This window comes from Saccopteryx leptura, chromosome 2 (assembly GCF_036850995.1).
Source record: "Saccopteryx leptura isolate mSacLep1 chromosome 2, mSacLep1_pri_phased_curated, whole genome shotgun sequence".
NCBI lineage: Eukaryota > Metazoa > Chordata > Mammalia > Chiroptera > Emballonuridae > Saccopteryx > Saccopteryx leptura.
This window is the reverse complement of record NC_089504.1, coordinates 325,390,190-325,407,057: the sequence shown is the minus strand read 5'-3', so window position 1 is coordinate 325,407,057 and position 16,868 is coordinate 325,390,190. Positions and strand designations below refer to the sequence as shown.

The 16,868-nt window shown below is 43.4% G+C and overlaps 1 protein-coding gene and 1 non-coding gene across 3 annotated transcripts in view; one reads left to right on the top strand and one right to left on the bottom strand.

The window, feature by feature from the left end:
* The window catches only part of GGNBP2 (gametogenetin binding protein 2), a 42,016-nt gene extending 31,752 nt beyond the window's left edge, over window positions 1-10,264 (bottom strand). For both annotated transcript variants that reach the window (XM_066363201.1, XM_066363202.1), the window contains exons 1-2: window positions 10,083-10,264; window positions 9,441-9,621 (exon numbers count right to left, since the gene is read on the bottom strand). In XM_066363201.1, the coding sequence (XP_066219298.1) occupies window positions 9,441-9,533 (93 nt within the window). In that variant the 5' untranslated portion in view covers window positions 9,534-9,621; window positions 10,083-10,264. The remainder of the gene's footprint in view (window positions 1-9,440; window positions 9,622-10,082) is intronic.
* Window positions 2,757-2,832, top strand: TRNAT-UGU (transfer RNA threonine (anticodon UGU)). Its single transcript has one exon. It is a non-coding gene; the product is annotated as a tRNA-Thr (tRNA).
* Window positions 10,265-16,868: the final 6,604 nt, after the last annotated feature.

Here is a 16,868-nt window from a genome sequence, read left to right as displayed (position 1 = left end):
TATTATACTAAGTGAAATAAGCCAGGCAGAGAAAGAAAAATATCATATGACCTCACTCATTTGAGGAATCCAATGAACAATGTGAACTGAGGAGAGGAATAGAGGCAGAGGCAAGATCAAAGGGACCAGAGGGAAAGTGGTCAGAGGGAAAGGGGATGAGAGGATGGAATCAGAGAAGGTAAAGAGATTAATGAAATTATAAATACATAACACAGCATTATAGAGAACAGGACAGCAAATACTGGAGGGAAGGGGGAAGGCATTGGGGGGAAGGGGGCATGGGGGGGCCGAGGGGGAGTAAAGGGGTGGGGGGAGATAAATTCGGTGGGACACTTGGGTCTATTTAAACACAAATTGAAATCATAAAAAAAATACAGATATATATTCAATTACCAAAATTCACTACCCGAGGAAAAGAAATATTAAAAAGCTTAAGGATGTTTCAGGATATCAGATAATGGGGAATAATTAACAGATTTTACTGATCTGTGACCGTACAGATATTAAGAAGTACCACAGTTACATACCACTAGAAAAGAACTATTATAACTAGGATATCATCAAATCAAAGAAGCAACCCAATTTCAGAGTGTTAAAAATATGAAGCTTGACCTGTGGTGGTGCAGTGAATACAGCATCGACCTGGAATGCTGATGTACCCAGTTCAGAAACCCAGGGTTGCCTGGTCAAGGCACATATGGAAGTTTGCATCACCACCCCCCTCTTCCCTCCAAAATGAATAAATAAAATCTTTCCCCCCAAAAAAGGAAAAAAACAAAGCCTGGTCTATGGTGGCACAATGGGGCACTGAGGTCACTGGATTGAAACTCCGGGCTTGCCTAGTCAAGCCACATACAACAAACAATCAATGAACAACTTCAGTAGCTCTGGCCAGATAGCTCAGTTGGTTAGATCATCCTGAAATACATAGGTTGCTGGTTCAATCCCCGGTCAGGGCACATACAGGGACAGATCTTTGTTCCTCTCTTCTTCCCTCTCTCCCCCTTTCCCTCAGTAAATAGATAAAAAAACTTTAAAAATAAAATAACATGGGTCTAGCTGGTTGGCTCAATGGATGGATAGATCATAGGCCCAGTGTGGGGACATCCCGTGTTCAAGCCCCAATCAGGGCACACATGAAAAGCAATCATCTGCATCTCTTCTTCTCCCTCTTCCCCTATCACAGCCAATGGCTCTGTTGGTCTCAGGCATTGAGGAAAACTTGATTGGTTCAAGGACTGACCCCACACTGAGGGGCCCCACACATGAATTCTGGTCATGGCACACGCAGGAGGAGTTCGTCTATCTCCCCTCCTCTCACTTAATAAATAAATAAATAGTGAAGCAGCTATGAGTTGATATTTCTTATCCTCCCACCTCTTGCTTTCCTCTCTGTAAAAATTCAATAAATTTTAAAATCTTAAAAAAAAAAACAATTAAAAAAAGGTGGCCTTTAAGACAATGAAAGTGCCTGACCAGCAGTGGCACAGTGGAGAGAGTCAGACTGGGATGCAGAGGACCCAGGTTCGAGACCCCGAGGTTGCCGGCTTGAGTGTGGGCTCATCTGGCTTGAGCAAAAAGCTCAGCAGCATGGACCCAAGGTCACCGGCTTGAGCAAGGGGTTACTCGGTCTCCTGAAGGCCTGCGGTCAAGGCACATATGAGAAAGCAATAATGAACAACTAAGATGTCGCAACGAAAAACTGATAATTGATGCTTCTCATCTCTCTCCGTTCCTGTCTGTCTGTTCCTGTCTATCCCTCTCTCTGACTCTGTAAAAAAAAAGACAATGAAAGTAACTTATTTATTTATTGACAGAAACAGAGTCAGAGGGACAGATAGACAGGAAGGGAGAGAGATGAGAAGCATCAATTCTTCATTGCAGCACCTTAGTTGTTCACTTACTGCTTTCTCATATGTGCATTGACCGTGTGGCTACAGCAAAGCAAGTGATCCCTTGCTCAAGCTGGCGACCTCAAGGTTTGGAACCTGGGTCCTCTGCATCCCAGTCTGACACTCTATCCACTGCGTCACCGCCTGGTCAGGCAACACATTTATATCTTAACTAAAACATTGTTAAAGGTATCAAATATACTGTGCTAGAACAAATTTTATTTACAGATGACAAGGCACACAGACTCCTACACAGAGAGTGAAGCTAGGTTTAGAGAGACCCAATTGAGGCAAAAGCACTAAAAACAAACAAAAAAAAAGAACACCCAATACCAGAATTATTAAATATTCTTTTAAAAATTTGAGTAGACTGGCCTGACCGGGCAGTGGCGCAGTGGATAGAGCGTTGGACTGGAATGTGGAAGGACCCAGGTTTGAGACCCCGAGGTCGTCAGCTTGAGTGCGGGCTTATCTGGCTTGAGTAAAAGCTCACCAGCTTGGACCCAAGGTCACTGGCTCGAGCAAGGGGTTACTTGGTCTGCTGAAGGCCCGCAGTCAAGGCACATATGAGAAAGCAATCAATTAACAACTAAGGTGTTGCAACGAAAAACTGATAATTGATGCTTCTCATCTCTCTCCGTTCCTGTCTGTCTGTCCCTGTCTCTATCCCTCTCTCTGTAAAAAAAAAAAAAAAAAAAAAAAAAAAAAAATCCTGGCTCATGAAAACTGATAAAAGAAAAAATATAGTTAATATATACTAACTCGCATTGTTTTCTGGAATCACCATATGGTTTAAAACAAAAAAACTCAACAGCCAAGTCATAAAAAAAGGTGTAAGATAAACTTTAAAAACACGTAACTCAGGCCCTGGCTGGTTGGCTCAGTGGTAGAGCTTCGGCCCTGTGTGTGGAAGTCCCGGGTTCAATCCTCGGTCAGGGCACACAGGAGAAGCGCCCATCTGCTTCTCCACCCTTCCCCCTCTCCTTCCTCTCTGTCTCTCTCTTCCCTTCCCACAGCCGAGGCTCCATTGGAGCAAAGTTGGCCTGGGCACTGAGGATGGCTCCATGGCCTCTGCCTCAGGCGCTAGAGTGGCTCCAGCAGAGACAGAGCAACTCCCCAGATGGGCAGAGCATCACCCCCTGGTGGGCGTGCCAGGTGGATCCTGGTCGAGAGCATGCGGGAGTCTGTCTGACTGCATCCCCACTTCTAACTTTGGAAAAATACAAAACAAAAAACAAACAAACCAAATAAAACCACATAACTCCCACCTGACCTGTGGTGATGCAATGGATAAAGCATTCAGCTGAAATGCTGAAGTCACTGGTTTGAAACCCCAACCTTGCCTGGTCAAGGCACATATTGAGAAGCATCAACTAGAGCTGATTATTTTCCGCTCCGACCCACCGCCTTTATCTCTTCTCTCTAAAAATCAATAAAATCTTGCCCTGGCTGGATGGCTCTGTTGGTTGGAGCACTGGTCCTAAGCGCAGAGATTGTCGGTTCGATCCCCAGCCAGGGCACATATAGGAATGGATTGATGTTCCTCTCCTCCCCCCATTCTTCTCTGACTAAAATAAATAAATAAATAAATTTTAAAATAAAATCTTAAATAAAAAATGAAATAAAACATGTAACTCAACAAAACACCCAATCACTCCAAATCTATCATTTAAGCAACTAACACCTTGACCTGTGTCTTTACTTGCTTGATACAAATATATACCATTTCACCACCTATCAACGGCTGCCATAAAAAAATTAATATAATTACCTACACTATCTTAAGGTCAAAGCTATCAATTCAAGAACTATTCAAAGCATATTCCTTATTTAACCAAATCAAGGTATCTCCAGTCTAGTTCATAGGTGAAACCCAATATTCTGACACGGTATAAGGAACTATTATCTGAACTATATTTTATTGTTTCCATAATTATAGCAGAATTCAAAGAACACACCTAACATCTTGAGACCTGCTAGCTGACCCTTAAAAATAGACATATTTTAATATTTATATATATAAAAAACATAATGAATAATGCCTGCTTTAGGAATCCTTTTATTTTTTGTGTGTGTTAAAAAGACAGAGAGAGGGACAGACAGGGACAGACAACAGGAAGGGAGAGAGATGAGAAGCATCAATTCTTCTTGCGGCTCCTTAGTTGTTCATTGATTGATTGATTTCTCATATATGCCTTGACCAGGGGGCTACAGCTGACAGAGTGACCCCTTGCTCTCTAGCCAGAGACCTTGGGCTCAAGCTGGCGAGCCTTGCTCAAACCAGATGAGCCTGTGCTCAAGCTGGCGACCTCGGGGTTTCGAACCTGGGTCCTCCACATCCCAGGCAACTGCTCCATCCACTGCGCCACTGACTGGTCAGGCAGAAATCCTTTTTAAATAATTAACAATGGTTAAAATTTCACCTAACTAGTATTGATTGATGTCAAAATCAGGTCTATTACTGTGTCTTTCCTAGGTTTCACTGGTGTAGATGATACTAAATTTTCTCTTGTACTTACTCTGCATTCACAATACTCTGTCCTTGCCCTTTCAAAGATTTTAACAATGGATTTTTTTACCTTGCAGTTTTCTGGCCAATCACTATATGCTTAATATTGAGAGATGACAAGAAAAATAGGAAAAAGGGAGACAAAGAGGATAGCTGCACTATTTCCCTCCGTTCTTTAAAAACACTTCCTTGACTTAATCTTCAGATTATAGGTACCTAAAGGAACAGTCATGTCTAGTTATTTCAAGTGTGGTCTCACAGAGAAATCATTAGTGTTTTGCTTCAGGATGAGGTTGTCTTTCCTTAACTACCCAAAAATAGAAAAAGCCACTGTCCTGCAATTATTGCTTTGTAAAGTTTATTGATCCCATTATCCACTTTCACTCTTAAATATCTGTCCTGTTTTCTCCTGACCACAAATAATCTGTTTTTTATAGCATTCTCATACGCTCTAACCAACATTCTGTATTTATTATAAATTATCACTTGATTTTTACTTCTCTGTCCCCACAGCTATTTGTAACATCACCTTTAGTAAAATTATTTAATTAAGAGTTGAAAAAAGCCTGACCAGGCGATGGCGCAGTGGATACAGCGTCAGACTGGGATGCGAGGACCTAGGTTGGAGACCCCGAGGTCGCCAGCTTGAGCGAGGGCTTATCTGGTTTGAGCAAAGCTCACCAGCTTGGACCCAAGGTCACTGGCTCAAGCAAGGGGTTACTCGGTCAGCTGAAGGCCCACGGTCATGGCACATAAGAGAAAGCAATCAATGAACAACTAAGGCAGGGGTCCCCAAACTACGGCCTGCGGGCCACATGCGGCCCCCTGGCCATTTATCCCACCCCCAACCCCCCACCCCCGCCGCACTTCCGGAAGGGGCACCTCTTTCATTGGTTGTCAGTGAGAGGAGCACATTGACCATCTCATTAGCCAAAAGCAGGCCCATAGTTCCCATTGAAATACTAGTCAGTTTGTTGATTTAAATTTACTTTGGTTCTTTATTTTAAATATTGTATTTGTTCCCGTTTTGTTTTTTTACTTTAAAATAAGATATGCAGTGTGCATAGGGATTTGTTCATAGTTTTTTTAATAGCCTGGCCCTCCAACGGTCTGAAGGACAGTAAACTGGCCCCCTGTGTAAAAAGTTTGGGGACCCCTGAACTAAGGTGTCGCAACGAAAAACTAATGATTGATGCTTCTAATCTCTCTCCGTTCCTGTCTGTCCCTATTTATCCCCCTCTCTGACTCTATCTCTGTAGAAAAAAAAAAAAGAGTTGAAAACAAAATTAAATACTAAACTTTTAACAATTAATAAATATACCTAATCCCCAAGTGGACATATATACTCCAATTTATTATCTTTTTAAAGTCTCAGTTAAAAATGTTTATCAGAGTTTCTAGTCCATTTAGATTGGTTTGAATTAGGAGGATAAACTGGCATTCCAGAAATATTGTAGCAATTTGACAGTATGTATCAAGAAATTTATAAAGTTTTTATCCTTTGATGTAATAATTGTACTTCTAAAAGCCTGAGAAATGTTAATGTAAAAGTTTATGCATTGTTTATATTTTCATATTATTTATAGCAAAAACTAGAACTACCTCTATGTCCAACAAAGAATAATTAAATTGTGGAATCTCACAGGAAACTACTATATGGGCATTAAAGTTGTTTAAGCATAATAAGAGAAAATGCTCTCAATAATACATTTAGTGAAAAAAGCAAGATTAAAAATGTTGAAAATACATCTCAACTCTGTATCTGTGTCTATGGCTGGAATTACATCAAATGCTGCTATATCCTTAGTTATCTCTGATTAAGAAGAATTTGTTTTATGGTTATCTTTGAAGATTATTATACAAGGAGTATATTTTTCCACTCTCATTCTTTTTTTTATTGACTTTTAGATGGGAGAGAGGGGAGAGGGGAGAGGGGAGAGGGGAGAGGGGAGAGGGGAGGGGAGAGGGGAGAGGGGAGAGGGGAGAGGAGAGGGAAGCACCAACTCGTAGTAGTTGCTTCTCGTATGTGCCTTGACTGGGCAAGCCCAGGGTTTCAAACCCGAGACCCCAGTGTTGCAGGTCAACACTTTATCCACTGTGCCACCACAGGTCAGGCCACTTTATTATTCTTTAAAAGAACTACTCACTTAAAAATTAAAAATTTTCAAAGATATCTCTAAAATAGTATCTATTATAAAAAATTAAAATAAATGAACTAAGATGCCACAATGAAGAATTAATGCTTCTCATCTCTCTCCCTTCCTGTCTGTCCCTATCTGTTCCTGTCTCTCATAAAATAAAATGAATGTATAATTAAAATTAAATAGTTTTGTTTCCCATCCACCTGCTATTTTATAATTCTAACACTGAAAAGCATTTTGACCACATAGCATGCCACATTCCTAAATATTCCACTAGTTTATGATTTTCTCAAATACACCTACATCAGAACTGTACTCAAATATTCAAATCCACAAACTTATCACCAGTCTTTTAGATGTGGATGCAATGTACCACATAAAAGAGGAGGCTATTTCCTCACATACAAGCTTCTGAATTTCATTTCATAAATATAATTTAAAATAGCCAGTTTAAGGTTACAGGTACGGCTTCCAGTACTAAAATGATGAACATTTATAATAGAGTGCAAATGTTGTAACTCTACTTATTATCTGGGAGCTAACAAGATTCTAAGACTACTAAAAATAAAGATAACACAATGTTTTCTCCGTGCCTTACCTACAGACCTTAGGAACAAATACCAAACCAAACATTAACTTCAGGGACACTCTGCTGTCAAAAACTATCAACAGACCAGTGCAGAATATAAACTTTTGCTCTTCCCTCCCTCTTCCCCAACAGGTGTTTGCTTTGCATTCTTCCTTTAAGTAGTATTTGGTAGAATGGTTCTGAAAGAAACTTGTTTCCCTAAATATAATGCATTGTTGACAGGAATTTTCAGTAAGTAACTAACACTGAATGACTGTGAAGAAGTTCCACGACAAAGCAATAAATAGGAATAGTCCCACTCATTCCCTATTGATAAAAACCCTTCCAAAGCAAAGAAAAACTGCACCTTTTCCTAAATAAAATGCCATTTTCAGGTGTTTAAATTAAGTAAGCCTAAATTTTATTTGCCTTGGTCAGAAGTCCACAATATAGTAAAAGCAAAACTCAACTATCAAGTTCAGACCAATCCCAACTTCTCTGGAGAAGTACAATACATCACAGTGCAAAGTCACATCTTTTTCTATTGAAAATCTTGCATCATTGTACAGAGAAGAGTATAAAACACTAAAAGTTGGCTATTTTAATGTGCTTATAACAGATACCTCAATGCTGCGTTAAAGGTAGTTATGTGGTCATAGGAGAGAAATCATATCTATTAAAATTTTGTAAATCCTCAAATTTACATTGATTTCCCTTACACTTCGATGTTATACACTCAGTAGTAATCTTATGTCCATACCCAAATGATTTCTGAAACTTAAAAGGCATTCAGGGAGAATAAACATAAAAGGCTGACACTAAAGTAGGTGCTCCAGAAGTGTGTTAGATAGGGAGAGGAGGAGGAAATGATGGACAATGAACTCATATTAGGTGCTTTCAAATTTGGAAATGCACCATTTAATTTGATCAGTGCTAACGTTTTTTAAGTACTTAAAATACCAAGTCCAATATACTTTTAATATAAAAAGGACAAAAATCTTAACTAAGGCATGCAAATATTTTCTAATGCATCAACACAAATTCTATTTACCTTCTTCTATCAGGCCAAATCATTCTACCTTTTTCCAAGAAAAAAAATTATACTGGATAATTATAGATAGATGCTTTTACTTAAAAAGTTCTAACAAATTAAGTCATTCAATAGCTCTTTTATTCCTTTTAAAAGCACTGCAGCTCAATCAAGTCTTAATTGAGACTGACAAACAGAAAGGCATAGAGTGGCATATCCACAATGACTTGCATTTTATATAAAATTTGAAAAAAAGTAGGTATTTGCAAAAAAATTTCAGGAACAAAACAGATCAAGTGTCTTTGAAAAACCAAAAAGCCAAAGAAGAGAGAATGAAGAAACTTAGTTACACCTTACCAAAACAGGCAAATAAGCTTCTGCATCATCAAAATAGATTTCAAAATATATTGTAAGTTCATTTCATTTCTTAGGAAATAGTGGCAAGCAACTGCACTCATTTCCTGTTCAGAGTCAATTCAAATTTCTGCCATTTCCTTTTAAAGGAAATACTACACCAAAACAGGGCAGAGGGTCTGTAATTCTGAACTACCACCAAATCTAATAAGGAAAACTACCCAAAACTGGGATTTGACGTTCAGAATGAACAATCAGCTTTTCACAATGCTCTGACAACAAATTCAATAATTTTCCTTCCTTTAAAAAAAAAAAAAAAAAAAAAAAAAGAGCTACCTGTAAACTACAGAATTACCCATGCCAAGAAAGCCTATTTTGAAGAGTCATAGCCCAGCGGTTAAATCATTTCTAAGAGTTTCAAGACTATACAACGAAATCAACCCATTTTAGTGTAATTTTTACTGTGTAAGAGCATGTCACTGTGCCCTCAGTAATTATGCTTATGTAGTGAGAGCTGTAGTATTAAGACATGCAATATACAGGTAGCAGTGTGGCTGCGACATTCCCAGGCAATTAAGCCTCCCCGAGGGTAGCGGGTTTCTGGAAGGCATAGGCCCTAAACGCCCGAGATCCTTCAACCCCTCTCGGAGGCGCGTGCTTAAAGCAAAAGCGGCGTCACCTAAAGGGAAAGGGTAAAGGAAAACGGTTCAAAAAGGAAGGAAAGCCTGGGGAGAGGGACTCAAAGTGCGTCTGGAGCTCTGCGGGTCCGCGGAGATTACCAAGCGACCCACTCCCTGCAAAGGCGAGTTTATGGGGCCTGCCCGAGAAAAGGCCTCGCCTAGGAGTTGCAACACACTCTTTCTCCAGTGCGCAGCGCTCGGCCTGGGGGAGGGGGAGGAGGGAAACAGCTGCCAGGGGAGCGGCGAGCCCAGCCCGGCCCGCTCACCGTGAGGGTGTCGTCTATGTAGAGGGGAATCTGCCTCCTCTCGAAAGGGAACTCCTCTTCCCCGTCCCTGCACACTGCCACCAGTCGCGCCATCGTCCCCGACGCTGCCGTTGTCACCGTCACCACCTCCTCCGAGCTGCTACCGCTGCTGCTGCTGCTGCCGCCTCCTCCCAGCTCCAGCCTGCAACAGCCAAACACCGCGAGCTTAAGCACCCGCCACCGCGCAGCACATTCGCCACGGGGGGAGGGAGAGAAGCAGGAGGGGACTGGAGAGTCTAGCTTCGTTTCCCATCACCCGATTCCACACGCGCTCAGCCAATGAGCGCAGAGCGGCGACGGGACCCGCCCCCTTGTGCCGCTTGCCCTTCCCAGCCCCCACCGCGACCAGTCTCCAGTCAGGGTCCAAAGGAGAGGCGGAAGGGACCTGGCGGCCCCGGGGCTTCCCCAACCCGTCACTGAAGTCCGGGCCTCAGGACCACAACCCACTACCCGCTTCCCGCCGCCCGGGAGCCCATAACTGACCCCTTTCTCCCCCTTTCTTGGCGCGCCCCGCCCAATCAGTCCCGGGGGCTGCAGTTGCCCAGTGCGACCCCGCCCCGGGTCTGAGAAGTCCAAGGGGGGAGGCTCAGACTCTTTCCTCACCGTTCTCGGAGGCCTTTTGGTTCTGACCTTTGCCGTTCTCGTGATCGCCTCCCTGACCCCCACCTTTGCTCCCCGTTACCGGCTGACAAGGTCCGCGTCAGGACCAGCCTGGGCGGGAGTACGGCGACAAATGCCGTTCCCTCTCCGGGATCAGCAGCTCGCGCCACGGGGAGTGGGGGGAAGGAGGGCGGGGGACTTGAGGAGGGTGGGGCAGGGAGGGGCAGAGAACGCGGGGCGGGCCTCCGCCTCCTCTCGCGAGACTGCAGACCGCCGCTACCCGGTCGCCACTTTTAAACACTAGCGGCAGGGGGTAAAGGGGTAGGGGGGTAAGGGGGATAGAGGGGTACGGCGGTAGGGGTTGGGGTGCCTCCCCAGGCGATCTCCAGTCGGGTGGCTGGCGCCCTCCCCGAAGCATAACTGCTCAAATAAATCTGGAACAGGACTGCTAGGAGTGAGTAGGCCTAAACGTCAGTCCCCTTCTGCGCGGGCCTGGGGAACCGCTCTCACGAGGGACGAAGGGAGCCCAGGCAAGCTGACTTAGGGCCCAGTGAGGACCTGGGTCACTGGGGAAGAGCTGGGGCTTCTGAGGTCAGTGACAGCGAAAGGCGGGAGTCTGGGAAGGCTGACGAACATCTGCGGGCTAAGAGATAAATGCTGGGCTTGGTTTCCAGGTACTTGATGTCGCTTTTCTAGACACTCCGATTAACCAGGAGCCAGCCAGATCACTGCTTCCCAGACTGCGTTGAAGTCCCGTCAAGGAGGCCGACAGGTCCTAAGTGCTGACAGTTTTTTGTTGTCCTTACACTTAGAGGAAGATAAGACCATTAGAGTGTGGTTTGTGTATGCGTCCTGGCTGGAGACACTTCTTGGGCTGGACTAATATTAATTTAGGACTCAGATAGGACACCAGTTCCCTTGGGCAAAGTACTGGTACTGGCCAAAAGCCCTTCCCTCTCACCAGCTCCTGAAAAGCAGAGCTGCCATAAGGACAATTCATCTACACTCTGTGTGCCATCATGTTCTCCGTTCCTACCTTGAAGGCATTGAAGACCTGTTGTAAAGGCAAAATAATGATTGAGAAGTGTTTCGCCTAGGGAAGAAAACCTCGCTGATTTTAAGGGTAAATCCATTTGCTGCTCTTAGAGCTAACTAATCCTGATAACAGATCTGCATTTCCTGGGAGAATAGGCTAGAGCTGTGATACTGACCTTTAAAAAATATTTTGGTCATTACAAAACCCCATAGTGCATCCTTAGCCATGTTGACTTATGACATTGTGTGGTCACTGTTAAGGCAGGTGACATAATAAACTGGAAGAATCATTGTTCAGTCCCCAAAGTGTGATGATACAGTAAGTATTTATGTCTTTTGGCCATGTTAGGAAACCAAAACAGTGTGGTTGTTAACTTAAATCCAGCAGGCATCTAAGGATGTGCATGCAGTTTCTGATGGGTTAGACTACATAGCCAAAATTTGGACATTTTTAAACTCAATATAAAGGTGCTAATTTTAATGTTTGTAACTGAGTATACATTGGTACTAGCAAAGAACAAAGTATTTAAAGGGGGGTTTAAATCTAAGTTAGAAGCCTGACCAGGCGGTGGTGCTGTGGATAGAGCATCGGACTGGGATGTGGACCCAGGCTCGAGACCCCGAGGTTGCCAGCTTGAGCATGCGCTCATCTGGTTTGAGCAAGGCTCACCAGCTTGAGCCCAAGGTCGCTGGCTCAAGCAAGGGGTCACTCACTCTGCTGTAGCCCCCCCCCCCCCCCCCCCCCGTCAAGGCACATATGAGAAATCAATCAATTAACAACTAAGGAGTCACAACGAAGAATTGATGTTTCTCATCTCTCTCCCTTTCTGTCTGTCCCTATCTATCCCCCTCTCTGACTCTCTGTCGCTGTAAAAAAAAAAAAAATGGTTTCAGTTGCAATGGAGCAAAGGCCCCAGATGGGCAGAGCATGGCCTCCTAGTGGGCTTGCAAGGTGGACCCTGGTTGGGGCACGTGTGGGAGTCAATCTCTGTCTCCCCTCCTCTCACTAAATTAAAAAAAATAAATAAAGAGCACTGATTTATTCCTTATTATTTATCTACATAGACTATCCATAAACTCCTAGGGAGCAAAGTATGTTTTGGTGTGATTTTTGCATGATTTAACATTGATGTTAAATAAAAATAAAACTTGTCATCCTCTGAAAACAAAGCTATTGATAGATATGTAGTAGATTTCTCCAGTTTAGAATTGTGCAAAAATAAAGTGATGGTAATGACTTACATTCTGAAGGTCACGGACAGGTAAGGTCTTAGACCAGATTATATTCTTTCTTTCCTCCTTCCTTCTCTGTCCTCAAATATTGATAGTTGAAAATTGAGTTAATCACAATTGTCTCTATATTAGCCATGTTGTTCTATGTGGTAAAATCAACAGCAGAATGTTATTTAAATTACCAGATCTGTAAATTACCCTAGTTGTCCACATCTGTTAACTATAAATTGGGTTTTCTTTTTCATGAGCTAACAGTGAGAAATTCTGTTGTCTATCAAAAATAGAAACACATTTTTTTCCATATACATTTTCTTAAAAGAAAAAAAATGTACACAAGTTAAAGTGTAAGCCTCTTGAAAGCAAGGACTTTGTCTTATTCTGTTGTTTCCTTGCACCTACCTGTACCTGGCACATTGGAGCTCAAGAAATCGTTGTTGAATGGTCTCCTTTCTCTCCTATAAAGTAGAATCAAGTCAGAATGGTCCTTTTTTTTTAACTGATTCTTGTTGTTATGAAATCCATTTCATTAGCTTTCTTTTACATGAGTATCATAATTGGAGGTGGAAAAACACCCCCCCCCCAGCCCAGCATACTTTTTTTTAGTTATGATTCAGTATCTGCTATTGTGAGACAAACTTACTGAGAGATATTTACAACCTACAAAAGGATGAAGGAGCAGTTACTGACAAGCAGCAGCACACCAGTTAGACCACATGCTCATAAGTCATCAAATAATTTAAATTACCTTTTTTAAATGAGGGAATATGGAGGAACTCTCAACCCTTCTCTGAAGGCTTTGAACAGGTAAATTGTGCGGGAGAAGCACTGTGACATAACAGGAAAACTGATCACCTTTCCTACTCATGCATAGTTTACCTACTATCATTTTATTAAATTTCAAGTCTCCATTTTTCTTTGAAAATAAAATTGTTTTTATAGCTATATAACCAACCATTCAACATACTGGTTTGAGGGAAAATTCCTTTCAGTAATAATTACCTCCAAATGTAATGTATTATAACTAGCAAATATACTGGTCACAAAAATTAGGGGGTATTTTATCGCTTCATTTTTTTTTTATTTTTTTTATTTATTTATTTTTCATTTTTCTGAAGCTGGAAACGGGGAGAGACAGTCAGACAGACTCCCGCATGCGCCCGACCAGGATCCACCCGGCACGCCCACCAGGGGCGATGCTCTGCCCACCAGGAGGCAATGCTCTGCCCCTCCGGGGTGTCGCTCTGCCCCGACCAGAGCCACTCTAGCGCCTGGGGCAGAGGCCAAGGAGCCATCCCCAGTGCCCGGGCCATCTTTGCTCCAATGGAACCTTGGCTGTGGGAGGGGAAGAGAGAGACAGAGAGGAAGGAGGGGGTGGGGGTGGAGAAGCAAATGGGCGCTTCTCCTATGTGCCCTGGCCGGGAATCGAACCCGGGTCCCCCGCACGCCAGGCCGACGCTCTACCGCTGAGCCAACCGGCCAGGGCCTATCGCTTCATATTTTGAAATATCCCCTAATTTTTGTGAGCAGTATATAAAATGGCACATAAATAATACTTTTTTTCTTACTTGATTTTTATTTTTTATTTTTTTTTTTTTTTACAGGGACAGAGAGTGAGTCAGAGAGAGGTGATAGATAGGGACAGACAGGAACGGAGAGAGATGAGAAGCATCAATCATCAGTCTTTCGTTGCGACACCTTAGTTGTTCATTGACTGCCTTCTCATATGTGCCATGACCGTGGGCCTTCAGCAGACTGAGTAACCCCCCGCTCGAGCCAGCGACCTTGGGTCCATGCTAGTGAGCTTTTTTGCTCAAACCAGATGAGCCCACGCCCAAGCTGGGTATCCTGGAGTCTCGAACCTGGGTCCTTCCGCATCCCAGTCTGACGCTCCATCCACTGTGCCACCGTCTTACTTGATTTTTAGATAGAAGGCAGGCAGGGGGGTGGAGGGGAAGCAGGAAGCATCAATTCATAGTAGTTGCTTCCTGTAGGTGCCTTGGCCAGACAAGCCCAGGATTGAACCAGCAACCTTTATTCCAGATTGATGCTTTATCCACTGCGCCACCACCAAAGGTCAGGCCAATAACTAACTCTTATTGATCAATATCACCCCATTAAATTTATCTTCAAAATAAAAATATTAAAACAAACAAACTAGGCCCTGGCTGGTTGGCTCAGTGGTAGAGTGTCGGCCTGGCGTGCAGGAGTCCCGGGTTCAATTCCCGGCCAGGGCACACAGGAGAAGCGCCCATCTGCTTCTCCACCCCTCCCCCTCTCCTTCCTCTCTGTCTCTCTCTTCCCCTCCCGCAGGGAGGCTCCATTGGAGCAAAGATGGACGGGCGCTGGGGATGGCTCCTTGGCCTCTGCCCCAGGCGGTAGAGTGGCTCTGGTCGCAACAGAGCGACGCCCGGAGGAGCAGAGCATCGCCCCCTGGTGGCCGTGCCGGGTGGATCCCAGTTGGGTGCATGCGGGAGTCTGTCTCTCCCCATTTCCAGCTTCAGAAAAATACAAAAAAAAAAACACACCAAAAAACAAAAAACAAACTAGCCATTGTCCATAACTGAAGTAAACTAATAAGTATATAATAGTCATATCTAACAAATCAGAAAAAAAATAATTTTGAGATAATTTAGAGGCTACTAAAACTAACAGCAAATCTACAATTTAATATTAGAGGAGGTTCTACCTATACAAGCAATCCAGACTGCTTACCAAAAAGAAAAAAAGAAAAATTTTACTTGAACATCTTAACCCTGTTATTGCAATAATTAGATTTTTACTTGAAAATAGAACAGAATAGGCTTGACCTGTGGTGGTGCAGTGAATAAAGCGTCGACTGGGAACGCTGAGGTAGGTCACTGGTTCAAAACCCTGGGCTTGCCCTGGCTGAATAGCCCCATTGGTTAAAGCATCGTCCTGAAGCACAGAGATTGCCAGTTTGATCCCCAGTTAGGGTACATACAGAAACAGATTGATGTTCCTGTCTCTCTCTTCTCTCTCCCTTCCTCTCGCTAAAGAAAAAAAAATCAATTAAAAAAAATTTAAAAAACAAACAAAAAAAACCCTGGGCTTGCCTGGTCAAGGTACATATGGGAGTTGATGCTTCCTGCTCCTCCCCCCCCCCTTCTCTCACTCTCTCTTGTCTCTCTAAAAATTAATAAATAAAATCTAAAGAAAATAGAATGGAATAACAAAGGCAGATTTTAATTGATTTCTTTTTAATTTTTTAAATTACGGTTTACATTTAATATTATTTTGTATTAGTAGGTATATAGTTTTTTTTTTTCACTCAACTTAAACAATTTACAAGGAACATTAGAATTGAAAACTAAAAACTGTCTTAAAAAATCTTAGATTTCAAACAGCAGCTTCAAAGGCCTATTTAGAGTTTTTTTGAAGACTCAAGCTGCCTGACCAGGCAGTAGCGCAGTGGATAGATCATCGGACTGGGATGCAGAGGACCCAGGTTTGAGACTCCGAGGTCGCCGGCTTGAGCGTGGGCTCATCTGGTTGAGCAAAAGCTCGCCAGCTTGGACCCAAGGTCGCTGGCTCCAGCAAGGGGTTACTCGGTCTGCTGAAAGCCCGTGGTCAAGGCACATATGAGAAAGCAATCAATGAACAACTAAGGTGTTGCAACACCCAACAAAAAACGTAATGATTGATGCTTCTCATCTCTTTGTCCCTGTCTATCCCTCTCTCTGACTGTAAAAAATAAAAATAAAAAAAAGGCCCTGGCCGGTTGGCTTAGCGGTAGAGCGTCGGCCTGGCGTGCGGGGGACCCGGGTTCGATTCCCGGCCAGGGCACATAGGAGAAGCGACCATTTGCTTCTCCACCCCCCCCCCTTCCTCTCTGTCTCTCTCTTCCCCTCCCGCAGCCAAGGCTCCAGGCCCAGGCACTGGGGATGGCTCCTCGGCCTCTGCCCTGGGCGCTGGAGTGGCTCTGGTCGCAACAGAGCGATGCCCTGGAGGGGCAGAGCATCGCCCCCTGGTGGGCAGAGCCTCGCCCCTGGTGGGCGTGCCAGGTGGATCCCGGTCGGGTGCATGCGGGAGTCTGTCTGACTGTCTCTCCCCATTCCCAGCTTCAGAAAAATACAAAAAAATAATAATAATAAATAATAATAAAAAAAAATTAAAAAAAAAAAAGACTCAAGCTATCAGTAGGATATGAAACCTTTATATAACCATAGTGTTAAGTTAGACTAGGTATTTGATGCCTTTCTCACTGGTCTCTTGCTCTGTAACACAGTAGATGAGGTATGCCTGACATGGTCCCTGTCTGCCTTCCTAGCTCATTACCCATGGTCTCCATTTTCTGAGCTCATGCCTTCTTTCATTTCCACCATGTGGTTCTCTTCCAACTCAGCACCTTTGCTGAGGGATTCATCCTTCCTAGATTGCTATTTACCTGTTCCCTTACCAGCACTCAGCCCCCACTCCTGAAAACATATAAACACTCACTCTTTATCCTATCTTGAGCTGAGGCTCAAGAAAATAAAATAAAAAACCCTCTGCCGAGAAAAT